The following is a 22,146-nucleotide window of genomic DNA, read 5'->3' as shown; positions in this document are numbered from 1 at the left end:
AGAAATGCAAGTTTATTCTAAATATGAAATGGAATGGCAAAGGGACTAGAATAGCTCCTTTTTCTTAAAAAGAATCAAGTGAGAGGAATCACTCTGACAGTGACTTACTATCTAAATACATCAACCCAGACAACGCGGTGTTGGCAGAGAGACAGACACACAGATCAAGGGAACAGAACACAGAGCCCAGAAACAGCCTCACACAAGTGTGGGCAACTGATTTTTTGTTGTTGGTGGTGGTTTTTTGGTTTTTTGAGGGGGAGGTATTAAGCTTTATTTATTTCTTTGTATTTAGAGGAGGTGCTGGGGATTGAACCCAGGACCTCGTGCACGCTAAGCACGCGCTCCACCACGTGAGCTATCCCCTCCTCTGCAATGGGCAACTGATTTCTGACAAAGTGCAAAAGCAATTCGATGGAAGAAGCTTGGCTTTTCAACAAACAGTGCTGGGGCCTCTGCAGAGCCATTAGCAAAAACAAATAAATAAACCTTGACCCAAACCTCACACTTTATTTTAAAGAACTCACTCAGAATGGATCATAGGCGTAACTATCAAATACGAAAATAGAAAATCCAATTAGAAAGCAGACAAAGGATACAAGAGGCATTTCACCGAAGAGGGGAACATACGGATAGAAAATAAACGCTTGAAGAGATGTGCGACATCATTAGCCATCAGGGAAATATAAAATAAAATCACAAAGAGATATCCCCACACATTTATTACAACAGTAATGTTTGGGGGAAAAAAAGGAGTGACGGGACCAAGTGCTGGCAAGGAAGCAGAGAAAACTGGATCACGCATACACTGCTGATGGGAAGGTGAAATGGGACGGTCGGTCCGGAAAACAGTTTGGCTGTTCCCTATAAAAGAGAGAAGAAGTGGGGAGGCTATAGTTGTAGAGCACATGCTTAGGATGCACAAGGTCCTGGGTTCAATCCCCAGCACTTCCAGTAAATCAATCAATCAATCAGTCAATCAATAAACCGTTACCACCCCTCAAAAAACAAAAGAAAAAAACACGACCCATTAATGACACACCTGAGCATCAATCTGAGAAAATGAAAATTTATGTCTACATAAAAATCTGTACCTGCATGTTTATAGTAGTTGCATATGTAATATACAAATTGGAAGCAACCTAAATGTCCTTCAGCAGGTGAGTGGCTGAACAAAGGTGAGCCATCCCAGCCACGCCGTGCCAGCCAGCCACGGAAAGGAAGGCGCTACCCATCCCAACAATAACCAGGAAGGACACAGGGGCATGGAGCAGAGTGACGAAATGGCCAAGTTCCCAAGGTCACACACTGTGTGATTCCATTTACACCAAATTCTCAAGTGACAAAGTTACAGGCAGGGAGAACCAGGGTTAAGGATGGCTGTGGGGAGGGAGGTGGTGTGACCCTGAGCAGGAAGAGACCTTGGTGGTGATGGAAATGTTCTGTATGTAATGTCACGTGTGGATGGTTACACGAATCCACCATGTGATGAGGTGGCACAGGACTACACACTCGGTGCTCCGATGTCCGTTTCCTAGTCTGGGTGTCACACTAGTTTTAAGATGCAACAGAAACCCCGTGGGAAACTGTGCAGAGGGTACAGGCTGCTTGATTCCACAGCTCACACGCGTGCAATCAGCAGTCTATCAATTCTATTGATAGCTGTAAAAATATTAAATAAGTAAAAATATTAAATAAGTAAATAAACAAAACCTAAGTCACTCCCAATCTCTGCTTGGAAATAAATCATCAGTCTTTTGCAGTACATCCCTCCAAATTTTTCCCTAAGCAGGTACCAGCCTGGGAATGTGTTATTTTCCAATCAGAGGCTCGCACTTCCAATTCCAGATGTGCTCTGGCCTCCCTTGGTCCTGAAACCAAGCACGGAAAAGACTGCAAGCGGGAGAGAAAGAAACTGTGAAGTCTGCCTTGAGTTAATGGGCAAGTGGCTTGTGCTCCTGTGAATTCTTTCTCCCTCTAGGATCTGACACATTTGTAAATATCAAGGAAAAAAAAAAGTTGATGTTGTGTCTGTGAGACCGGGAGCTGGCTCTCCTGTGGAGAGGGCCCAGGAGGCTGCCTTTAGGCAGGTATCACAGTCATCAGATTTCAGGGGTTTGTGCTTAGTTACTTTGTGTGGGCAGGGCTGACATCTGGGGGGCAGATGTCACCCTCGGCCCTCAGGGCGGCTGAACAGTGGGATGGGAACTCCATCAGTGGAGAATGTTAACCATGGCCAGCTCCTGGCATCTGGCATCGTAATTACAGATTTTCCCCTTTGTCATGCTTTGCTCTTCTTTCCCACAACAAACATATACTTCCTTTAAAAACAAATCCAAATCAAGTCAAGGGAAAATATTGCTAATTTTGAAGTGATACTTGGCTTTCTGAGTGTCTTTCTTGACCCACCAAAGGGAAGGAAACCGCAGGGATGCAAGAACCAGGGGCTGTGCAACCTGAAGTGAGCTGCTTAACCTCTCTGTGCTCCACTTTCCTAGTTAGCGCTCATGAGGATCCAGAATGTTCATACTCCAGGGAAAGACATCTGGCCCAGAGGGAGTCCTCCAGCTGGTCATCACTGTTCTGAAGCAGATAAGCAGCTGACATCAATAAAAATGCCCCCAAGTCTGCAAAGCACAGAGCTGTGTCTCGGGTCCCCTGCTCTGTCCAGCAGCTTTCCAGATACCAGTGCAGACTGTCCCCAGGTGGGCAGACCTGACCTGGGTCTCGACCACAGTGAGTGACCTTCTACTCAGAAGCTTAGTGGCCAATGGTGACTGTGAGCTGGTCTGACTTTTCTGGGGCTGATGGACCTTGGAGCCACCTCAGGTTAGCCTGTCACCTCAAGGTTTACAGTCTCCTCCTGCAGCAACTAAAAGCCACTGACAAAAGAGTGGCACATGCATCACTGTGGTGGCAAAGAGGGGGGCCCTCTGCTGCCCCTCGCAGTGGGTGTACCTCGAGCATCCTGATTTAGCGGGGACAGAAAGTGAGTAAAAACCTACTAAACATCAAAGAAACATTGCAGGATCCTGTAACTCTGTTCACCCTGTAAGAGTCAGAGGAGAAGATCCACCAGACTGACCATCTCAAGAGATGCTGAATAGCATTTTCTAAAATTCAACATCTCATTTTAAAAAGCGCACACACACTCACTCACATGGGCTACTTTCTTGAGATAATTTGGCACCTATTACAACTCCTTAACCAAAAGCATTGCAATTAATAGTAAAACTTTGTTTGTTTTAGCTAATTAAGGCCAGAATGGAAAAGAATGCCACTCATCAGCATCACTTGATAAAGGATGTAAAAGAGAAACAAAAATGATCAGCATTTAAACATGATACTACTGTGAGCTCTGGAGTTACCCAGCTAGATCAGGATGAAACAGGAGTAGCTGGTTCCTTCCAAATATGAGCAATGGTTCCCCTTCTAAAAAAAAAAAAGAAAGTGATACTACTGTAGATCAGAAAAAGTCGAAGGAAGTAAAAATTTACTAGAATCATTTTCAATAAGGGTGATCCAACCAACATGAACTGGAATTTTATCTTCATTAAATTCAGATACTGGAAAAAATATTTTTAAAGAATTCCTAGACATGTTTAAAACAAAAAGCTGGGAGAAGGGGCAGGAAAGGCCCTCTGTGGCTCTGAAACAGGAGAGCAGGAGGGAAGACACAGCACGGAGCCACCAACAGTACTTCAAATGTGCTGAGCCCGAGGTCGGGGTAGAGCTCAGCGGGAGAGTGCGTGCTTACCAGCAGGCACAAGGTCCCGGGTTTAAGGCCGAGCTGGGCGGTCAGGAGGCTCGGAAAACGTGGGGAGAACGATCTGGTATCAGCTATCAAAAATTAAAATACATACACCATTTAACGCAGCAATTTCACTACAAAGAAGTTGCCCCAGGCTTTCCTTATAAAGTTCACTAAGATATATTGAAAAAAAAAAAATCTGTGTCTGCAGGCGGAGGCCACCCGGCCCGTGCCGCCAGGATCTCTGATGTCTGTTACTGAGTGAAAAAACAGGGTGTTGGGACAGTCAAATAGGTTAAATCCTATTTCCCATCACCTTCTGGCACACCGCCAGATTCTTCTGGACGGTAACACAAAATGATAAACAGTTTAGGGGATTTAATTTTTGCATTGTGTCTACATGTTAGTTTTTTTTTTTTAAATAGATATGCTTAGGTATTTTAAACATAAAGAGAAGGACAGAAGCAGCATTTTAAAGAAAGGGAGAGAGAGCACTGGGGAGGCACGTTCCCCACCTGCTGCTACAGGTTAACACTGTCTTACCAGCTACAGACTCACTTTCACAGACACTCGACTCAGAGAATTCCATCACACAAAGTGATCAGAGATGTAAATGCACTTCCGTGTGAATTATTTACTTTGATTAAAAAAAAAACCCAAAACAAAAACCAGAAATGACCTAAATACCAATGCAAGTTGAGTAAGTAAGTGGTCTCTCCTTAGGCTGAAAATCTACACGGTGATTAAAGAACCCTATTTTTGAGGAATATTCAGTAAGATAAGGAAATATTGGCAAGTGAAACTAAACAAGCAGCAAACTGTATCATCCCATCAATTTTACTGAAAAACGTTTAAATATACACACACTTAAGAAAGACCAAAATGTTAACGATAAATTGATTGCAAGCGGTTGGATTGTAAATGAATGCTTTTCATTGTCTTCTTTGTGCATTTTTGTATTTTTCTATACTTTTTTCCACCATAAATTCGTTTTATGATCAGAAAGGAATATTGAAGGAAGAAACAGAACAAGCTATGCTCGTGGGGGTCGGGGTTTACGGCAGGTGCTTGTCCCTGCACATTACGGGGAGCAGTCCGGGAAGGCCCAGCTGGCAGCCCTGAGACCTAACCCCAACAGCCCAGGCACTGCCAGGAGGCGCCCTGCACAGCATCGCCCCCTCGGGGCCAACCCACTCTGGGCTCCCACAGCCCTGATCCAGGAGAGGCCAGAGACCAGGTGGACCCAAGAGGGACTGTGGTCTGAAGCTAACCACATACATCTGCAGGTCGCTCCCCAGTACTTGGGACACGATTTCTCCAAACACGGTGCGAAGACACAAAAGGCAGGGGAACCCACTGCCCTGATCCCACCGGCTTCCCCTGCTCCATCTCCAAGGCCACCTCGATCAGGCTGTCAGGCCTGGAGATGCAGATGAAGTAAATGGAAGACAGGAACAAGAATGATGAAACAGACTTCGTCCTAAAACAGAAGCAGGATCTGAGACCCGCCAGGGGGAGGCAGCAGGTGGATGGGGTTGCTCCCCATGCACGCGATCACTTGACAGGTCACTCACATCATCCCCCCACATGCCCAGGCTGGCCCTGCCCATGCACGGCCTCTCCAATCCATCCTTCTAGGACCACCAAGGACCTCCCGCCTCAGGCCACCTGCCTGTCACTGCCCCATCTTCACCCTGATGCCATCCCATGTTGCAGACGCTGCTACCAGCCCCATTCTGGACTCTTTCTCACTAATCACAAGGCTAGTGGCAATGAAGAGGCGCAGAGCCAGGCAGCAGAGGTCCAGGCTCCCAGCTCGGCCCCCAGCCCACGGCACCTTCCTGTGGAGGCTGCACTGTCTGCCCTGCCAGGAGAGGAAATGCCAGGCCCACAGAGGCTGCCCATGGGGCGAGGGGTCAGAGACGGAGACCAAGGCGGAGAAGACAGTGTGTGGCTGAGTCTGGATGTACTAGCCGGCTGCTATCCAGGGTGCGGGGAGGGGGCGAGCAGGGACCCTTCCAGGGCAGGGAGCTCAAATAGGGAGCCTGGAAACACCATGATACATAGGAGCTTGGCTCTGGACCCTGGAGTGAGGGCACAAGGCGACAGAAACAATCACTGGGTGAGCAGACCCTGAGGTACACATGCACCCACTACCCTATAGCTCACTGCAAAGCTTCTTCCAAGGGGCGAAGGAGCTAGCCTGTCAGAGCTGGGGTCTGGGGGCCCTGAGCCCACAGGGCACCTGTGGGAGACTGTGGGACAGAGGGGCAAAGGACGAAACCCAGGACCCCACCTCTCGTGCTCCCAGGGAGGGCGGGAAGGCCACAAAGCCAGGCATGTGAAAGGCACGCAGGACGCGGGAATCCAGGAAGCCAAACGTGACTCCTGACACTGGTATGAAGTGGGGGAGGGAAGGGGCCCTGCACGCAGGCAGGTCTGCGACCTGGGATGGGAGGGACGGAGCTGCAGGGTCCTGCAGGGTCCTGGGCCACAGGGTCAGGGGAGGAGGCTGGAGACACCGGCCAGAGAAAGTGGGCCAGTGAGCCCAGGTGTGCAATTCCTCCTGGACCTCAGGAGCCGTTTTAGGAGCGGGGGCGGGTGCTGCTGGAGCTCTGAGGTCCAAGTGGGGGACACCGAGGAGGCTGCCCAGCCCCAGCGAAGGAGAGACCCCTAACTGTGTGGGTTAATCAGGTTAAATCCAGGGTCACAGGCTCCTGCCGCCGGTCAGCATGCTCTGCCCGGGAAAAGCCCGGACCCTTAGGTCTTGTCAATCCTCCTCTCTGAGGAGTCCTGGGGGCAATCAGCCCTTGCCTCGGGCTCCAGGATGGCTCTGGACTGCCCTGGCTTCACCCGAAATTTGATGCTTTTTGTTCCTTGTGGATTCTTTTGGGTTACGTTTGATTTTTTAAAATATTGCACTAATTATTATTACTATTACTTATCCTGATCCTGCATTTTGGACGCATTTCAATTGTGCGCCCCACTCCCCTCCCCCAGTTCCATCCCCGAGGGGTCAAGTTCAGTCAAGAGGGCTGGGGGTGGGGGCGCTGGAGGAAGAAGACAGCGATTAAATCCCTGTTTCTACTCTGGCAATATTGGCAACAAGGAAGCCTGAAAGTTGTCCTGTTACAAATTCTAGGTAAATGTATTAACTCACATATACTTTGAAACTCAGCAGTCAAGAAAGTAAGGAAAATGACCGGTGGCCAGAAGTGTCAAGACAGCAGGGATGCAGGCCAGGGAACGGGGCCACCATGGGAACTGCCCGGGCTGCTGCAGTCTGAGGAGACCAGAGTTTCCTGAGTCCTTTAATGTCTCCCGGGCTTTCACAGAAAAGCTGGGGCCTGAGCAAGATGGGCAGGGAGGTTGAAGCCCTCTGGCTGAACCCCAGGCCCTGAGAGGCTCCATCAGCAAATATTGACCAGAGGAGATCGTGCAGTGGGGAAGGCGAAAAAGCTGACCTGTCTCAGACCCAGCTCTGCCCCGGGGAACCTCAGCAATGTGTCTGCACCTGCCTGCCATCTGGGGCCAGCTTCCCCACCTGAGACTTCCAGAAACTGAGACCGGAGGGAGGGAGGGAGGGCACAGCCATTAAAAGAAAGACAGCAATTAGCACCAAGAAGGTGGAAGACTCATCTCCCACTAGACCTCAAGCTTCAATCTACGCTTATTAAAATACAATCACATGCAAATTGGCCCTCCCACCGGGGCCAGGACAGTTTCAAGGCCGACCATAAAAGGTCAGAGGGTGCGCAGTGGCCCGATTCCTGGGAATCCCCACCCCTTCGCCAAAGTAGTTGCAATAATCCTGCCACCTGTTAGGATATGAAGTTACCAAGCCCGTAAAAACTGACAACCCCGCACCTCGTGGTCACTCTCCTTTCTGAGCCAGATGGCCCGCACTCTGTCTCTCGCGTGTAGCTCTCTCTCTGAATGAATCTACCTTCACTCAGCTGTGGCTGAAGCCAAGGACCCACACTCGGCAAGGCGCATCCTAGGGACTCAACTGAGACCTGGGACACGGCCATCCTCTTGCCCCACAATTTTCCTGTATCAAAACCACAAGCAAAAAAAACTAAGCATTTAGTTTAAAGCCACCGGCATGGCTGACAGAGGAAAAGCCAATCTTCTTGAGGGAGTCCACCATCATCAGAGCTCTTAAGGGATTTCCAAATAAAGTTTTCCCAAATATGAGCTCAAAAGCAAAGTCACAAAAAAAAATCCCTCTAGGATAAGGCACTGCAAGTGAGACAGCAGGAGTTTGCTGCTTCCTGAAAAGGTTCGAAAAAGTGATGAAATTCCTTTTAAAGGCATAAAACCGACAAGGCAGAGAAAACAAGAGTGCAGAAGGTGGCAATGCAACCTCAGGAAACAGGCAATCGGTCACTGCCGTGCAGACCCATGAACACAAATGACGGGGAAAGAGAGAATGTTCAGGAGGCACAGGCGTGAGTGGAAGGGCAGGCGCTGGAGCGCAGATTGTAACAGAAAAGAAACAGATCTGACTCCATATTAGATCTGCCTGAAATAGACAGGAAGCCTATTCTCTAGACTCTGATCATTTCAGATATTAACAGTCTTGCACTTACATAAAGGTAACAAGTTGCAGAATAGAAAATACCATTTGTTATACTGGAGGTTTACAGGGACACCATGACCTGACCCACGCGGACAGCTGCAAGAGCGAAGAATTCCTGCACCAAGAAGTCTGCAACAATCAACCACATCCCTCCCCTTTTTAGCATAAAAGGAGCCTGAATTCTGACTTGAAAAAGATGGTTCTCCAAGACATTAGTGTGCCATCCTTTCGGTCTGTCAGCTTTCTGAATAAAGCCGCTATTCCTTGCCCCAACACCTCATCTCCCGATTTACAGGCCTGTCGTATGGCGAACAGAACGAGTTTGGACTTGGACACAATGCCAAGGGGATACGGGGAAAATGCTGTCCCAACTGGTGTCTGCCGAGGCCCTGCACACTGGGGCTGACCTACCTTGTCATCGTCCTCACAGGTCATGACATTGGAGAAAGGGATCTCCGCCTTGAACATCTTCCGGCAGTGCATGAGCTGCACCAGCAGGTAGCACACAGTCTTGAACTTCATCCTTTTGGCCGGTTTTATGTCCGAGAGAATCAGCCCTGGAAATATCTGTGCAGACATGGGGCAAAGAGAAATGCTGTGAGTGGACACACTCATCCTATCCTGCCTGTCAGGAAGGGAGCACAAATGTGACGAGCAGGGAGGTCACAGCCACCTGCTCAAGGCCTGCTGCTCGCCAGACACAGCAGGGAGCAGAACCAGCAACCCAGTTCCAAACACGCAGCTCTCAGATACACACAAGGCATCTGAAAGCCGGATAAGTGCCCCGAATCCCGGAGTAGATTCGGACTCCTGTGTGGATTCATGGACCTCGCCCAGCTGTGTCAGCAGGAGGCTGATGAATGTCACCCATGAGCCCCCGGGGCCTTCCTGCAGATTCCCCTTCTGCCTTTTTCTCTCCTTCTCATCCCAAACTTCTCCAAAGGGGCTGCTCCTTGTACAGACCTCATCACCCCGCTCACCCCCAAACCGCAGCCACGACTGATGCTGGTGCTTGATTCTGCATGACCTGTGGGGTGGCATCCCTGCAGGGCACCGAGGCTCCCTCTCCGGCTCAGAACCTCCTGCATCCCTGCAGTGGCCCACAGGCCTCCCTCCTCAGCCCCTGCCCTTCGCTCCCACGTCCCCAGGTTGACAGCCACTGGTCACCCAAACCTCTCCCCGAGCCCTCCTCCTGGCCATGCTCACACCTGCAGTCCGCCAGCACACTCATTCCCTTTTTCAGGACTCAGCTCACCATGCCTGCCTGACCCCTCTGAGCCCCACTTCTCTCTCCTGGCCAGTGCCACTCCCGTCCACGGTCCCCATGTCACGTGAGCACCACTGCATCCCAGGGACTGTGGATGCACCAAGCAGCAAAACTCAAAGTTTTCCCTTGTATCTGACCTACTTGTGTCCGGAAGGAGCACTGGGGCCACACCTGAGCCCAGCGCCCCTCACCTGAGCCCTGGAAGTGGCTCAGTCACCCTATATCGTGTCCAGGTCGCATTCTCTTGAGAGTGACCTCCAGCACCCCACACACGATGGTCACAAGCCTTCCTGTGTGCACAGATCCTTCAATCCATAGGGCACCCCATCCCTGACTTCCTGCAGAGGGTTCTCAAACCTGATTACATGAGAGGCAGAGGGGAGGTGTGGGAGGATGCAGGATGGCCCAGGCCTTGAGGTCTCCAGGGCCCTGACCTCAAGTTAAGTCCCCCTGCCCTCCCCTACTGCCCTCCCCACGTGCTAAGGCCAGGCCCAGGGACAAGGTTAGTGGGGACACCCTCCAGTGTGCACAGAGCTCAAGGCCTGAGAAGCAGTGATCTGAGGAGAAAATAGGAGCCGTCAGTCTCTGAGAAGGCGCAGCACAGGAAGGGTTCTGGAACCTACCTTTCGTCTATGTGAGGGCACGATAAAAAAGGTCTCGATATTATGAGTTTTCAGAAAACTGTTCCTCTCGTGTCCATGGCCCGGCTCCACCTCATAGTCACCATTCAGGCACGCCAGGGTGGTCTTTGTGATGTGAACCTTCCTACAGAAAAGGAGGCAGAGATTTGGAAAGAACATTCAGGCAGAGGGGAGTAGGGGCCACAAGCAGACAAGAAGCAAGTGTCAGGATTCAGTAGAGACGATGGGGAAGGAGAGGGCGGCCAGGTGAGGGGAGAAGCGAGGCCCCTCCCCAGTAGGCAGTCTGTCCCTGAAACCTGCAGGGTGGGAGGACCCAGTCCAACATCAGGCCCACGCTGCCCCGACACAACGGGGGGCAGGTGGGAACAGTACGCTGTGGGCGGCATTCACAGTTCCCCAAGCGAGTTTTCTGGCGACAGAAGGAGAAATCCTCACCGTTAGCGCAACCTGAACGGAAACCGATCCCACACGACCTAGACACACAGCCTGAGCTCCCACCCCTTAGCAAGGCCTGAGCGCTAAGTCCTCCCATCTCTGCACAATCTCCTGAATTCCTTGCCGGCCTCGGGGTAGGGGAATGGGGAGGGGGACACATGCAGGGCACTGAGGCAGGAGTGAGTGTCCCCCCACAGCTAGCTCTGAGAGCACTTGGGACTCTGTCTCCCCATCAGCCTGGCCCTGAACTGCAGAAGGGACACCATGCACCAAAGGTCTCTAGAAATGCGTGTGTGTGTGCTCATGCTTTCACTGGTCCTCCCTCGCTTCCTCCTTTGCTTCTACAACAGAGACTGACAGCACTCCTGCTGCTGAGCTGAGGGGCCCACAGGGAGACAGGAACGTCAGCCATGGCGCTCAGCACACAGCATCCCAGGCCTGGGAAGGAGGAGGAGTCTCGGGCGAGGAGGCCCTAAATGCACGTGGTGGGAATGGACTGCACCCAGGGTCCCAGTCTGGACCCGCGGAGAAACTGGGGGCCTGGCTGGTCCTGAGCAGCAAAGCCACTAAGGGGGACAGAGCCCCCTCACTAGTGAGCACTGCCCACACTCACCAGGGGCGATCGCTCACCAGCACGTGCAGTGGGAGTGGAGACAGCCAGCCATGGGAGCGCTCCGTCCCTGGGGACGGAGGGTGGGGATGCCCAGTGTCTGCCACCTCCAAGGCCCCTGGCACCAGAGGCCCGCTTACTTATGAGACTGTCCTGTCCACGATGGCGGGGGTAGGGAGACATGAGGCCTGGAGGCCTGGGGTGGGGGTCCCACCACATGCTGGAGCTGGTTCTGGCCTGAGGGCCCCTGGGGGTGGGGAGAAGCATTTGCTCAGGATCCAATTTCACCTGCTTCTAGGCAGCCTGGAACATGCACCCAGCACACCAGTTTGGGGCAGACCAGGAGCTGCATGTGCTTGGGGCAGCAGAGCGGGGTGTGTGGTCTCCTGCTGCCAAGAGGCTGGAAGCTGTCACCATGCAAGGAGCAGACCCCTCCCTGGCCTTGGCCTCTCCAAGACAAACCACCCAGGGCCTACGGCCTTGGGAAGGAGCCCATGAACTGAGTCTCAGGAGTCCCAGCATGAGAGGGTGGGGTAAAGACACAGTGGTGATTCATTCCTCCCATGGATGGAAGGAAGTATGGAGAATGGATGGTTGGGTGCATAAAGCAAGCAAAAGAAAAAAAATCACATTACGAGTTAACGCAAGAAAACAGCAATCCTAAAGGGAGGCAAAGTGAGGAAATGGTGAGAAGCCTGGGGGTGGATGTCACCTCCTGGGGGCGGAAGTCATCTCCAGGGGCCTGGGGGGTCTCAGGTTACTAGAAAACCCCTATCACTGCCCCCAACCCAAGGGCAGGGCAGGACCCTGAGGGATGCACATGCCAGGTGTGCCAGGCCCCTAAAGGCACTGAGGAGGGTGGGCTCGGTAGCCCCTGGTCCCCACTCAACAGGCAGCTCCCCAGCAGCCCCTCCCCGGCCAGCTTCCCTCGGCTCCTCCCACCTCCCTGCCTGGGAGACCTGCAGTGCACTGCCTCCCTGGAAGCGCCCATGCTTTCGCCCTCCTGGTGCCCTGAACCATCTGCTGAGGCCACCGCTGGCCCCATGCACCTGACCTGGTGTCTAGTCCTCATTTTGCTGCAAAAGAGCAGCGCTGAACACAGCTGACGGCCCTTCCTCCTCCGGGGGCACACTCCTTCCGGCTGCCCGCTCTCCCTCTAACCGCCCCCACCTCTCCCTGCTCCCCTTCTCTCAGGGACCTGGGGCCCAGGCTTGGCCCTTCATCATCATCTCTCTTTCTCATGATTGGCACGGAGTTTCCAGGGCATCAGTGCCCCGAGAGCCTGTGACCCCCCCACACACTCAACCTCCAGCCCAGACCCCTGCCCAGCCCAACCAACCTCTCACCTCAGTGCTGGGGAGACCTGGCCTGACAGGTGATAAAGGACCCCCAGGCTCAGGGCCCCAAGCCCAGCTCTGTGTTGATTAACACCGCCCCGCCCTGTGTCATGACCCCCCCTTCTGCATTCCCTGTAGTGTTCCCTGTGGCCCCCCAAGAACATGAACTCCACCAGGGCCGGGGTCTGTCTCTGCTGCTGAAGCCCACCTCCTGGAACAGCGCCTGCACACAGCATGCGCTCTGTAACACCGTGCTCCTGGCTGGCGGCATTTCTTTGGTGGTGGGTGGGGGACCATCTTTTAGAAATGGGTGGGGTGGAGGAGAGAAGGGAAGAAGCAGAGAACAGGGCAGGGAGGAGGCAGCCCCTCCTGCAGGTCTGGTAGGTGGAACAAGGGAAGGGAAGTTGCAGGTCAGTCTGAACTTGAAAGAGGCGCTGGCCAGGCAAAGGGCCGGGGGAGGGGCTGCCTAGCGGTGGGAAATCTGTGCTTGTCCTCAACTGTGGGGCTGCAGGGCAGACAGAACACACAGGACCTCAGCAGGGAGGCAGAGGAGAGGTGGGCAGCTCCTGTCACCACCTAGCCAGCTAAGGGTCAGGAATTTGTGCGGCACAGTGGGGCGGCAGGAGTGCTGTCAGTGGGGGGTCGCTCTGGCTGCCAGAGGGGGAGGGGCAGGGACAGTGAGAGGGTGCTTACAGCAACCCCCCAAGGCCCTGTGCTGAAGGATGGAGGACAGGGGAGTGGGGGGCTGGCAAGGAAGTGGGGTGGCAGGGAGGCGTCAGTGGCTGCAAGGGTCCCCCCACAAGGGGACGCTCAGAGGCAGCCCGGGATACAGACAAAAATGGTGTGGTTTTTGAGCCCATTTAGAAATGCTGTGGCCACTCCTACGGCTGGCTCAGCTGTGGTATTCAAGATGATTTTGAGCTCCCACCTCCCTTTCTCTGCTGTTGGATTCTAACTTCCATGCTAGCTACTACTGAGGTTCCAGTAAGCCTTCCTTTCATGTGGTTAGCAGCGGCTGTCCAGAGCGAGCACCGCTGGATCCTGGCTGTCCCCAGCCGAGCTCAGGGCCTCGGCACAGGGACAGGGCTGCGTGTTTCAACCACCTCCCCTGAGGTCAGGCCGGGAGGGCGAGGGAAGGATGTGCCCAGAGGACACCAGGCCTGCAGGGTGAGAACAGGCCGTGGGGAGAGGGCAGGCAGCGAAGGTCAGAGAGGCCAGAGCAGAGGGCGCAGAGCTTTGCCCTGACGTTCACAGGACGTGTGCAGAAGCTGACGTGGGTGTGCGGGTGTTTAACGCTCAACTCCAGCACCTGGGAGCCACTGCTGGTCTCTGCAGTAGATGTGAGCACATCCTGTGATCTCCTCTAAGGGGAGGAAATCAGGATGGCGGGACCTCGAGCGTGAGCCTCAGAGCCCCCTTTCCTGCAGTCACATCAATGTCCTGCCGCCCCCCGCCACGGGAGGAAGGGGAGCTTCTGTAGTTTTTTGTTTTGTTTTGTTTTACATACAGTATACTATGCCTCGGCTTTGTGAAAGGTTTGAAGAAAATGAGCCCAGAGAAAGCAAATGTAGTTAGAACGCATCAGAAGTGCACAGACCATTGAGAACTCATCCCCGTTCTAGGAGGAAACCTGTAACTTCCCCAGAGGGGCTCTGAAGCCACAGCACGTTCCCCTCTGAGTCTGAGAAAGAAGCGAAGCGCGACGAGGCCGTCAGCACTCCGGACAGCTCCGAGCCCGGCACACCGCCCCCGCCTCCAGTCTCCTCCTCCAGGGCCCTCTCGCCTGCTTTCTGTGGGGTTCATGGGGTCAGGTGCCTGAACCAGCCCAGAGAAAGTCTCTTCCATGTTGGTGGGGGGCCAAGATGGCCAGGCTTCCCAGATCCCCACACAGAAGGTCGGATTAGAATCCCCCACACCTGCCCTCAGGGTCCCAGACTCACCCAGGCAGGCCGGCGGCTTCCATGACGTTGGCCAGGGTCACATCGTTGGACCACACATCGTACTGCCACTTGCGCAGGCCCAGGACCCCGCAGAGGACCCTGCCGGTGTGCAGCCCCACACGCATGTTCAGGTCCACCTCAGTGGCCTCGGCCACGGACCTGCAGCAAACAGACACAGGACGTGGGGATGGGTCCCCGCTGTCTGCTCCCGGGACGCCACGAGGACAGGAAAGCCGGGCCTTGTGCTGCCCCTGCTGTGAGGCTGGGCATGGTGCCCAGAGGAGAAGGAGCATGGGGGTCTCCTGACCTCATCAGCCTAACCCCTGAACTATGAACTGCTCCGGGCTGGCTCCCCGCAGCTCCCTGGCCACTGGCCATCTCACAAGGCATCACACCCCCCTTCCCCCCGCCCCCCCACCCAGGGCAGCCCTGAAGGGAAATGAGCCCAGGATTTGAATCCCAGGACCCCAAGCCGTCTCTGTGCACCACGCCTTGGGCAGGGCGCTCACCCCTGCTTGCTAGCCAGAGGCCCACATGAGAGCCACGGGAGCATCTAACAGTCCCAGGAGCCCTGGGAACAGGCAAGCTCTGACCCTGGGCCCCTGACTGAGAGGGTGGGCTGCAACCCCGCCTGCAGGGTGGCCCAAGGCTCTGCAAACCTGCCCTGAACAACAGATGGACTCCGTGGGCTGCAAACTGTGCCTCAGTCACTTGTGGGAGAAAACAAGACAAAACGTGCAGACACTGAAATCAGACTGCAGGCCCCAGTGCGCACCTCACCTCCCCAGCCACTCACGACCCTGGGCTCCAGCCCCTGCTGGGGACACAACAGCTCCAAGTCCTGAGGCGAGGCCCCGGGTGTGACCACTCTTGGAGGTGGGGGCAGCATCCCAGGAGCACTTGTGCAAGGTAACAGGAGGTGGCTTTAAAGGCTCCTTATAAAGAGATTCCCCGCAGTGGTGGAGGAGGGCTGTGCTCAGAAATCCTCTCAGGGGCCCCCGAGGGCGCCCCGCACGGTTCCTCCAACCCCACGACGCCCACAGTGAAGTGAGAGCAGGAGGCGCGCGACGCGCCTTTGGTGGCACAGTCAGAGCTCAGGGCATGCTCCACGGCCACCGTGACACCCTCTGATGCTGTTTTCCTGTATTTTCCACTTTTCCCCCAAAAGGCAGACGTTATTTTACTTTTAAAAAGTCTGGAACAGGAAGCAGCATTGGGCCTGGCTGGTGTGCTCCAAGGGACAGAAGTGCAAGGAGGCCTTGAGGGAGGGGCGGGGGTCAGCCTCGGCACCCCGGCCCCTCCCCAGCCTAGGGGTGCGAAGGCGGCCCTGACCGGCAGGTGTGTCAGTGGGACTCCCCAGACAGTGGTGACGTGCTGTAGCAAGAAGGCCAAGGAGGCCTAGTCGAGGGTAGGGGACACTGAAGGCCTGTGATTAGGACGTTGTCCGTGAGAAGGAAGGAAGGCCAGGAGACCAGGGTCACACAGGGCCGCACTGCCACCACCCTCCAGCAGCCCGACACAGACTACTCACCCTCAGTCCCTCCCAGCAGCAGGTGCTCACAGTCCAACCACATCTACACCCACAACAGAGCAGATGCCCCGAGCCTGTGAGCTCACGGCCAAATCTCACTCCTGCTCCAAGACTCAGGGCTGATTCACATGTCCACCTTGTTCAAATATGACACAGGCCCAGCCCCCATGCTGCCTCTTGGAAGCCCTCCCAGGTCCTTCACCAACGCTGACACGCAGCTCCTGTCTCCCGACAAGCCCGGTACCAGGCTGAGCACACTGGCGAGGTGCCCCCCCGGCCCTGAACGCCCTGCTTCTGCACATGGTGCACAGGTGTGCGGACGGCTGCGGGCCCCTCACAAGGAGGCACAGCGAGCCTGCCATGTGTTCCCAGCTCTGCAGTCTTTCTGTCTGGACCGTCTCTCTGTGCGTCCTTTCACCACATCTTCCTCACACAATTCCTGTAATATGACTTCTATGCTCCCAAATGGGCAACTGCATCAGCCCCCGGGAGCCCCGTCTCGCTGAACTGCACCCACCTCTCCACGCTGCTGAGGGGCTGGGATGTGGATCTGTGCTCCATCCACCAGCTCAGCCTCCCGCCTCCACGTCCTCCTTCACTAAAGGGAAGGCTCCCTAACTCCTCACCCCAGTCAAGGGCTGCGAGGAGACAAGGCTGGTTAAGAAACGGGCAGGCCAGGCCCCCAGTGTTCCAGGAATAGGCACCCGCTCCAGCCAACCCTCTCTCCACAGAGCGCGCCTGACCCCTGGTCACCTGCCCGCATGAAGATAAGCACACATGATTCCTTTTCAACTGGAACTCGGCTGGCTTGGAGCCAGCCCTTTCCCCATCCACTCCTTGACCATCTTATCAGGCTAAGCTATAAAAGTCATTTCTTTCCCCCTGACTAATGCACACAATGCCTGGGATCACCGTGGACCAAGAAATGCAGTCCCAAAAAAATGCAAAGGAGGGGATGGCAGGGGCACAGCTTCAGAGATCAGGTGGGACTCCTCCACCCTGTAGCTCGCCACGTGGCCCTGGCTCTCCTGCATGGCACAGGCGACCCACCTTGGACAGACAAGCCAGGACAACGCAGGCCTGCAAGGGGCCCCCCGGGACGGCAGGCAGGTCCAGGTCCCACGGGACACTCACGTGATGGTGTCGATCATGTCCAGGCCCATCTCCACGCAGCAGTGGGCGTGGTCGGTCTTGGGCTGGGTGAGGCCGGACACGCAGTAGTAGCAGTCTCCCAGGATCTTGATGCGGCGACAGTGGTTTTCCTTTGGGCAAGAGGATAAACGGCATGTTAGTGACGTGCCTGGGGGCACCCGAGCACCTGCACCTTTGCCACCTCCAATGTACTGACCATGACGTTCAAGGCACGACCTACACCTGGGCCCCGGGCCACTCTCCCGCACTCAGGGCGGCCTCGGGAGGGCGGGTGGCCCCTATGGCTGTGATCAGCGTTGCCCCGCACCTGCACTCAGCCTCTTTCCACGTGGGGATCCTGCCCTTCATTTCACCGGGCCAACCCCAACCCCAGGGAGCCAGCTCCTGTCCCCAAGGAGGGGACCCTCTCCCAAGATGGGTAGCACAGCACCCCTCTTGACAACCAACTTGATGGCCACCTGATCGCCCTTCTGGAACATGCCCAACTCCTCCCCACCCCAGGAAGGGCAGCCCACATCTAAGTGCCCCTGTGGCTCTGAACCACCAGTCGAGGTCCATGAGATACGTGAGCCGCTCTCGCCCAAAATCACCAGCCAGGGCCTGGGCCCTGACCTCACCACTCACAGGGAGCACCTGGGGAAGGCATCCCGCACCACAGAAGGCCTATTCTCACATTTACACAACAGAAGAAAACCAGGACCCACCTCCCCATCGTGCTGGGGACAGAAGAGAAGCGTCAGACGCTCACTACCACCTGCCCTGTGCTCACGCATCGGTGTCAGCTACGACCGTGACAGGGACTGTCAGTTTTATTTCAAGGACGACATTAAAACGGCAGGTCTAGAATGTTTCGTTTTCAGCACCCCTTTACACACTTAAATAATTGGGGGACCTCACAGAAAGTTTTCATCTAATTGGGTTATAGCCGCGGATATTGACCACATAAGAAGCTACAATTGAGAAAATTTTAATGTATTAATGCATTTAAAGCAACAATAGCAAATCCATTACTTTTAACACAGGTAACATATTTTATGAAAAATTATGTCATTTCCCAAAGCCATAAAAACAGTCAGTGAAAAGGAGGCACTGCTCTCTCTTGTGCAAGTCTCCAGCATCTGCCCTCGCAGGGGACAGCTGACTCTCTGGTTTCTTGTTCACTCCATCACTTCCTGAGCTTGCAGACTGTGGAGACCAGCCTCACGCAGCCTGACCTTGGACGTGATGGACCTCACAGCCCCGAGACAGTCCCCTAAAGCCCAGAGCTGTGCCGACCCCACGCTGAGAACACAGCCTGTCGCTCCTATTTAATTCTGCTCTTCAGTTTCTTACAAAGGAGCTGAGCAGACTCCTGCAGGATTCCCTGACTGCTAGCAATTCACACAGGGCCCTGGGATGCGCACCCTCAGCTCACTCCCTACAGGTGCAAACACACCCCGCTCTCCTGCAGGACACTCTCCACAGGGGCGGGGGGCAGGGGAGGAACCAGGGCCAGTGACCCCACTGCTCTCCTGAGACGGCCCAGGCCACACCCTGGCATCAGAGGAAGGCGCGGCCTCCACACAGACGGCTCGGTGCCCAGCTTCTCCCAGCCCTGGGCCGCCCTTAATGCAGGGACACTCAGTCAAAGGGCAGACACTTCCATCTGTCACCAGGAGGGCTCTCAGAAAGCCCAGTGAGTGGGTCTGCTCCATTCAGAGCCCTAAAGGCTCCCTCTGCAGACAGAGAGCCGGCCTCAGCAAGGTCCAGGGTCTGGCCTCAAAGCCTCCAAGTACAAGGGGCAGCCACTTAACCGTGAGGACGCCAGCCTCCCGGTCTGCAGAAGGGGTTTCCCCCGCACTGCACTGGCAGGCCATCCTGGGGCTGACTTGTCCTGTGACAGATGGAGTCTGGAAGCCCAGAGCCAGATGGCCAGGTGCAGAGGACCACCCTGTGGAGCCAAGGGCTGGGCCCCTGGGAGGCAGCCAGCCAGCCTTCTCCAGGCCACAGTCCCCAGGCCTCCAGGACAGAGGGCAGCACTCGGCTCTCTCCCGGGGCCTCTAGATTGTCTGTCCCCACCTGTCACCATCATCACTGCCAGTACACACCAGACAGGCCAGGGGGTGGGGGGCAGGCAGCATCTCCCCAACCCTCTGGCCCATCTTCACACTCAGGCTGCCTTCACTGGACCGAGAGCCCAGGGATAAGATGAGGGGCCAGAGTGGGGGGCTGACCCCTCCCCTGGCACAGAGACCCTCGGCAGAGAGCTCACCCCCCAGGACTCATCAGGCTCCCCTCTGTGCAACCCTAGCTTGGCTCTGCACTGTTCTCGGCTGTCTCCAGGCTCCACGACCCCAAGGCCTGCTGTTAATCTCTGTGTGTCCCCAACAAGCCTGTGCCTGGGGCTGGAAGGTGCTCAGTATGAGGCCACTGAGCGGGCAGGGGGTGTAAGTGAGTGAACGGGCCATAAAGCTGACGGGCAGGTGGTAAGTGGCAGCACTGCCATCAGATTTGAAGGTATGTAAGAGGCCATGGGTGGAGCTGCCCCAAACGGCCTCACCCGGGAGCCCGGCTGTCAGATTTGATGCAGAGACTTGGGGCGGCCACCACCGAAAAGGGAAGTCACAGTGGGGATGGGTGGGTGGAATGTCCAATGATGGGCTCCTCGGGGGAGGAGGCCTTGGAAGAACAAGGTGTAAACTGCCAGGAAGGCAGCGGGTGCTCTCAGTGAGACACAAGAGTGGCCCTTACTACCCGGTGTGGCCGCTTTCCAAGGCAGGAAGGACCAGGGCATCCAGCCAGTGACGTTCAGCAGGCCTCGGGCGTTCAGCAGGCTGACAGGTAGACAAGGTCCACTGCACTCTGGGGATGCCTTCCTAAAGGACAGCCACCCTTGGCTGGACCCGTCAACACACACAGGACTGGGCACATAATTACAGCCCATCAGTGACATCCCGAGATGCGGTCCCTCCCGAGCCCAGCTCCACTTCGGGGCAGCTGACACAGCCCAGGACAGACCGGGGAGGTGAAATGCTAACCTGTCGCCTTGTTTTATCATCTCAACTGTCTTGGCTTTTGTTAACAAGATTGAGAAACCAAAAAAGACATTTCCCATTACTTTTAGTGTTTCAAGTTATAAAATCTTCCCTGCAAATACTAACAGCCAGCGCCTGCAGTTCCCCATCAGGGAGCATCTGTGACCCCGAACAGCTATTTCCCAGCCAAAATGAAGAAAGAAAATGGAGGAGGGGGGCTGGGGGGCTCGCTTGGAAGGGACAGGAGTGACAGGATAGGACAACAGGGCTGTGGGAGGACCCAGGTAGGAAGGTCTCATGCTCTGCTTCCCAGGTGTGGTCTGCAGGCTCACAGGTGAACTCTGGCCCACCTGGCCCTGCCCGAGAGGACCTGAGACCCTCACACTAAAGGGCTCTGTGACCCTGCTCACCTGGCCCCAGGCCTGGGAAGAAGCAGAAGATTTAGGGGGATCAGGAAGACCCAGTGAGACTCCAGAACCCAAAGATGCCCAAACCCCTCTGAGGTCAGCTCTGAAACAGTGGATTCCAGAGAAACCAGAGCCAAGAGGTGGACCCCCGATGCTGTGCCTGGATTCTGGGAAGACAGATCAGCTCCTGGGACCTGGTGGCATCCCCAGGGAAGAGGGAGGCGCAGAGAGAGCTTGAAAAGATCCAGTTTATGCCCCAGGTAACTGCATCCAGAAGTCAACTGGCAAGTCACATTAACTTTGCAGGGCACTGGGCTACCAGTGGGAAAACAAGAAGAGATTTTAGAAAATGTTGTTTCTAGCTGGCCCTCTCACGCGTTCAGGCAGTGTGTGTTTACTCTGCTGCGTCCACACAAAGCTGAAAAGAAAGGCACTGAAATATTAACCCTGCCCATCCCTGGAAGGTAGGAGACATAATCATTCAGCTTCAACGTGCATACATCACTCGTGCACATTTCCTCTGACCCCCACGTGGGCCACCCCTGCGGTAAGCACGAGGGATACAAGTGCATGTGGAGATGGGGGACCTGCGCTCCCGGGGCTTCCTGCCCACATGGAGGGACCGCACAGGAGCAACGGAGCTGGAGCCCACAGACACCTATCCTGCAGCAGGGACCGGACAAGTCAGCTCAGTACCGGAAGTCTCTGCAGCCTCGGTCATGCCCGAGAGACGTCACCCGGCCCCACTGAGGCCCGCTCTCCAGTGATAAACAGTCACACGCATGCATCTGCTCCTGGTGTCTAAAAGGAACCGTGCAGACGCAACTGCAAACCCAGGGCAGATGCCCACCTGCAGGAGGCAGGGGGAGGTGGGGGGCAGCTCTCTCTCGACGTGTCTTGTCTGCACTGCGGGATAGAGCAGTGCAAATATTTTATGTACATCTAAAGAAAAATTAAATTTAAAAGAGATGCCTGAAAATCGAAACCAAAATGCAGTAGACCTAACTGTGACTGTGTTGGTAGCATGACCACACAACAGAGAATTATTCCAAGGGATGTGAAATTATGTATTTGACTTATGTATCTAATGAATTGAAATCCAAGGACAAGACAACTGAAGAAAGTACTAAAGACATCTTAAATTGCATTCAACGGTCTTACTGTGGATAATAATATTGGCAATATTATTTTGAACCAACTGTTTATAAAAGGATAAAACAGGTTATATTACTGTCATCAGGGTTTCCAACAAAAGAAAAGAGACACAAATATAAAAATCAAAGGAGTGAAGTTAAGTGAATTGGAAGTATCAGAATCTGTTTTTCTTTTTCTAGCAAGTATCTTCCATTTCTGTCTCCTATGAAGTCCCCAAACCAATGACGACAACCCAGATTACAGGCTGGAAAAACCATTTCCCGCTGAAAGAAGCTGGAGCTTCCAGAAAACGCCGCATCTGGGCGTGAGGCAGGGAGGTGCTCG

The 22,146-nt window shown here is 54.6% G+C and overlaps 1 protein-coding gene across 3 annotated transcripts in view; it reads right to left on the bottom strand.

The window, feature by feature from the left end:
- The window catches only part of ADCY1 (adenylate cyclase 1), a 110,942-nt gene that overhangs the window by 30,162 nt on the left and 58,634 nt on the right, over positions 1–22,146 (bottom strand). For all 3 annotated transcript variants that reach the window (XM_072965300.1, XM_072965301.1, XM_072965302.1), the window contains exons 5-8: positions 17,229–17,356; positions 14,564–14,722; positions 10,224–10,365; positions 8,745–8,900 (exon numbers count right to left, since the gene is read on the bottom strand). In XM_072965300.1, the coding sequence (XP_072821401.1) occupies positions 8,745–8,900; positions 10,224–10,365; positions 14,564–14,722; positions 17,229–17,356 (585 nt within the window). The remainder of the gene's footprint in view (positions 1–8,744; positions 8,901–10,223; positions 10,366–14,563; positions 14,723–17,228; positions 17,357–22,146) is intronic.

Source organism: Vicugna pacos, chromosome 7, assembly GCF_048564905.1.
Source record: "Vicugna pacos chromosome 7, VicPac4, whole genome shotgun sequence".
In the NCBI taxonomy this organism is placed as follows: Eukaryota; Metazoa; Chordata; class Mammalia; order Artiodactyla; family Camelidae; genus Vicugna; species Vicugna pacos.
This window is presented reverse-complemented; position numbering and strand designations above follow the sequence as displayed.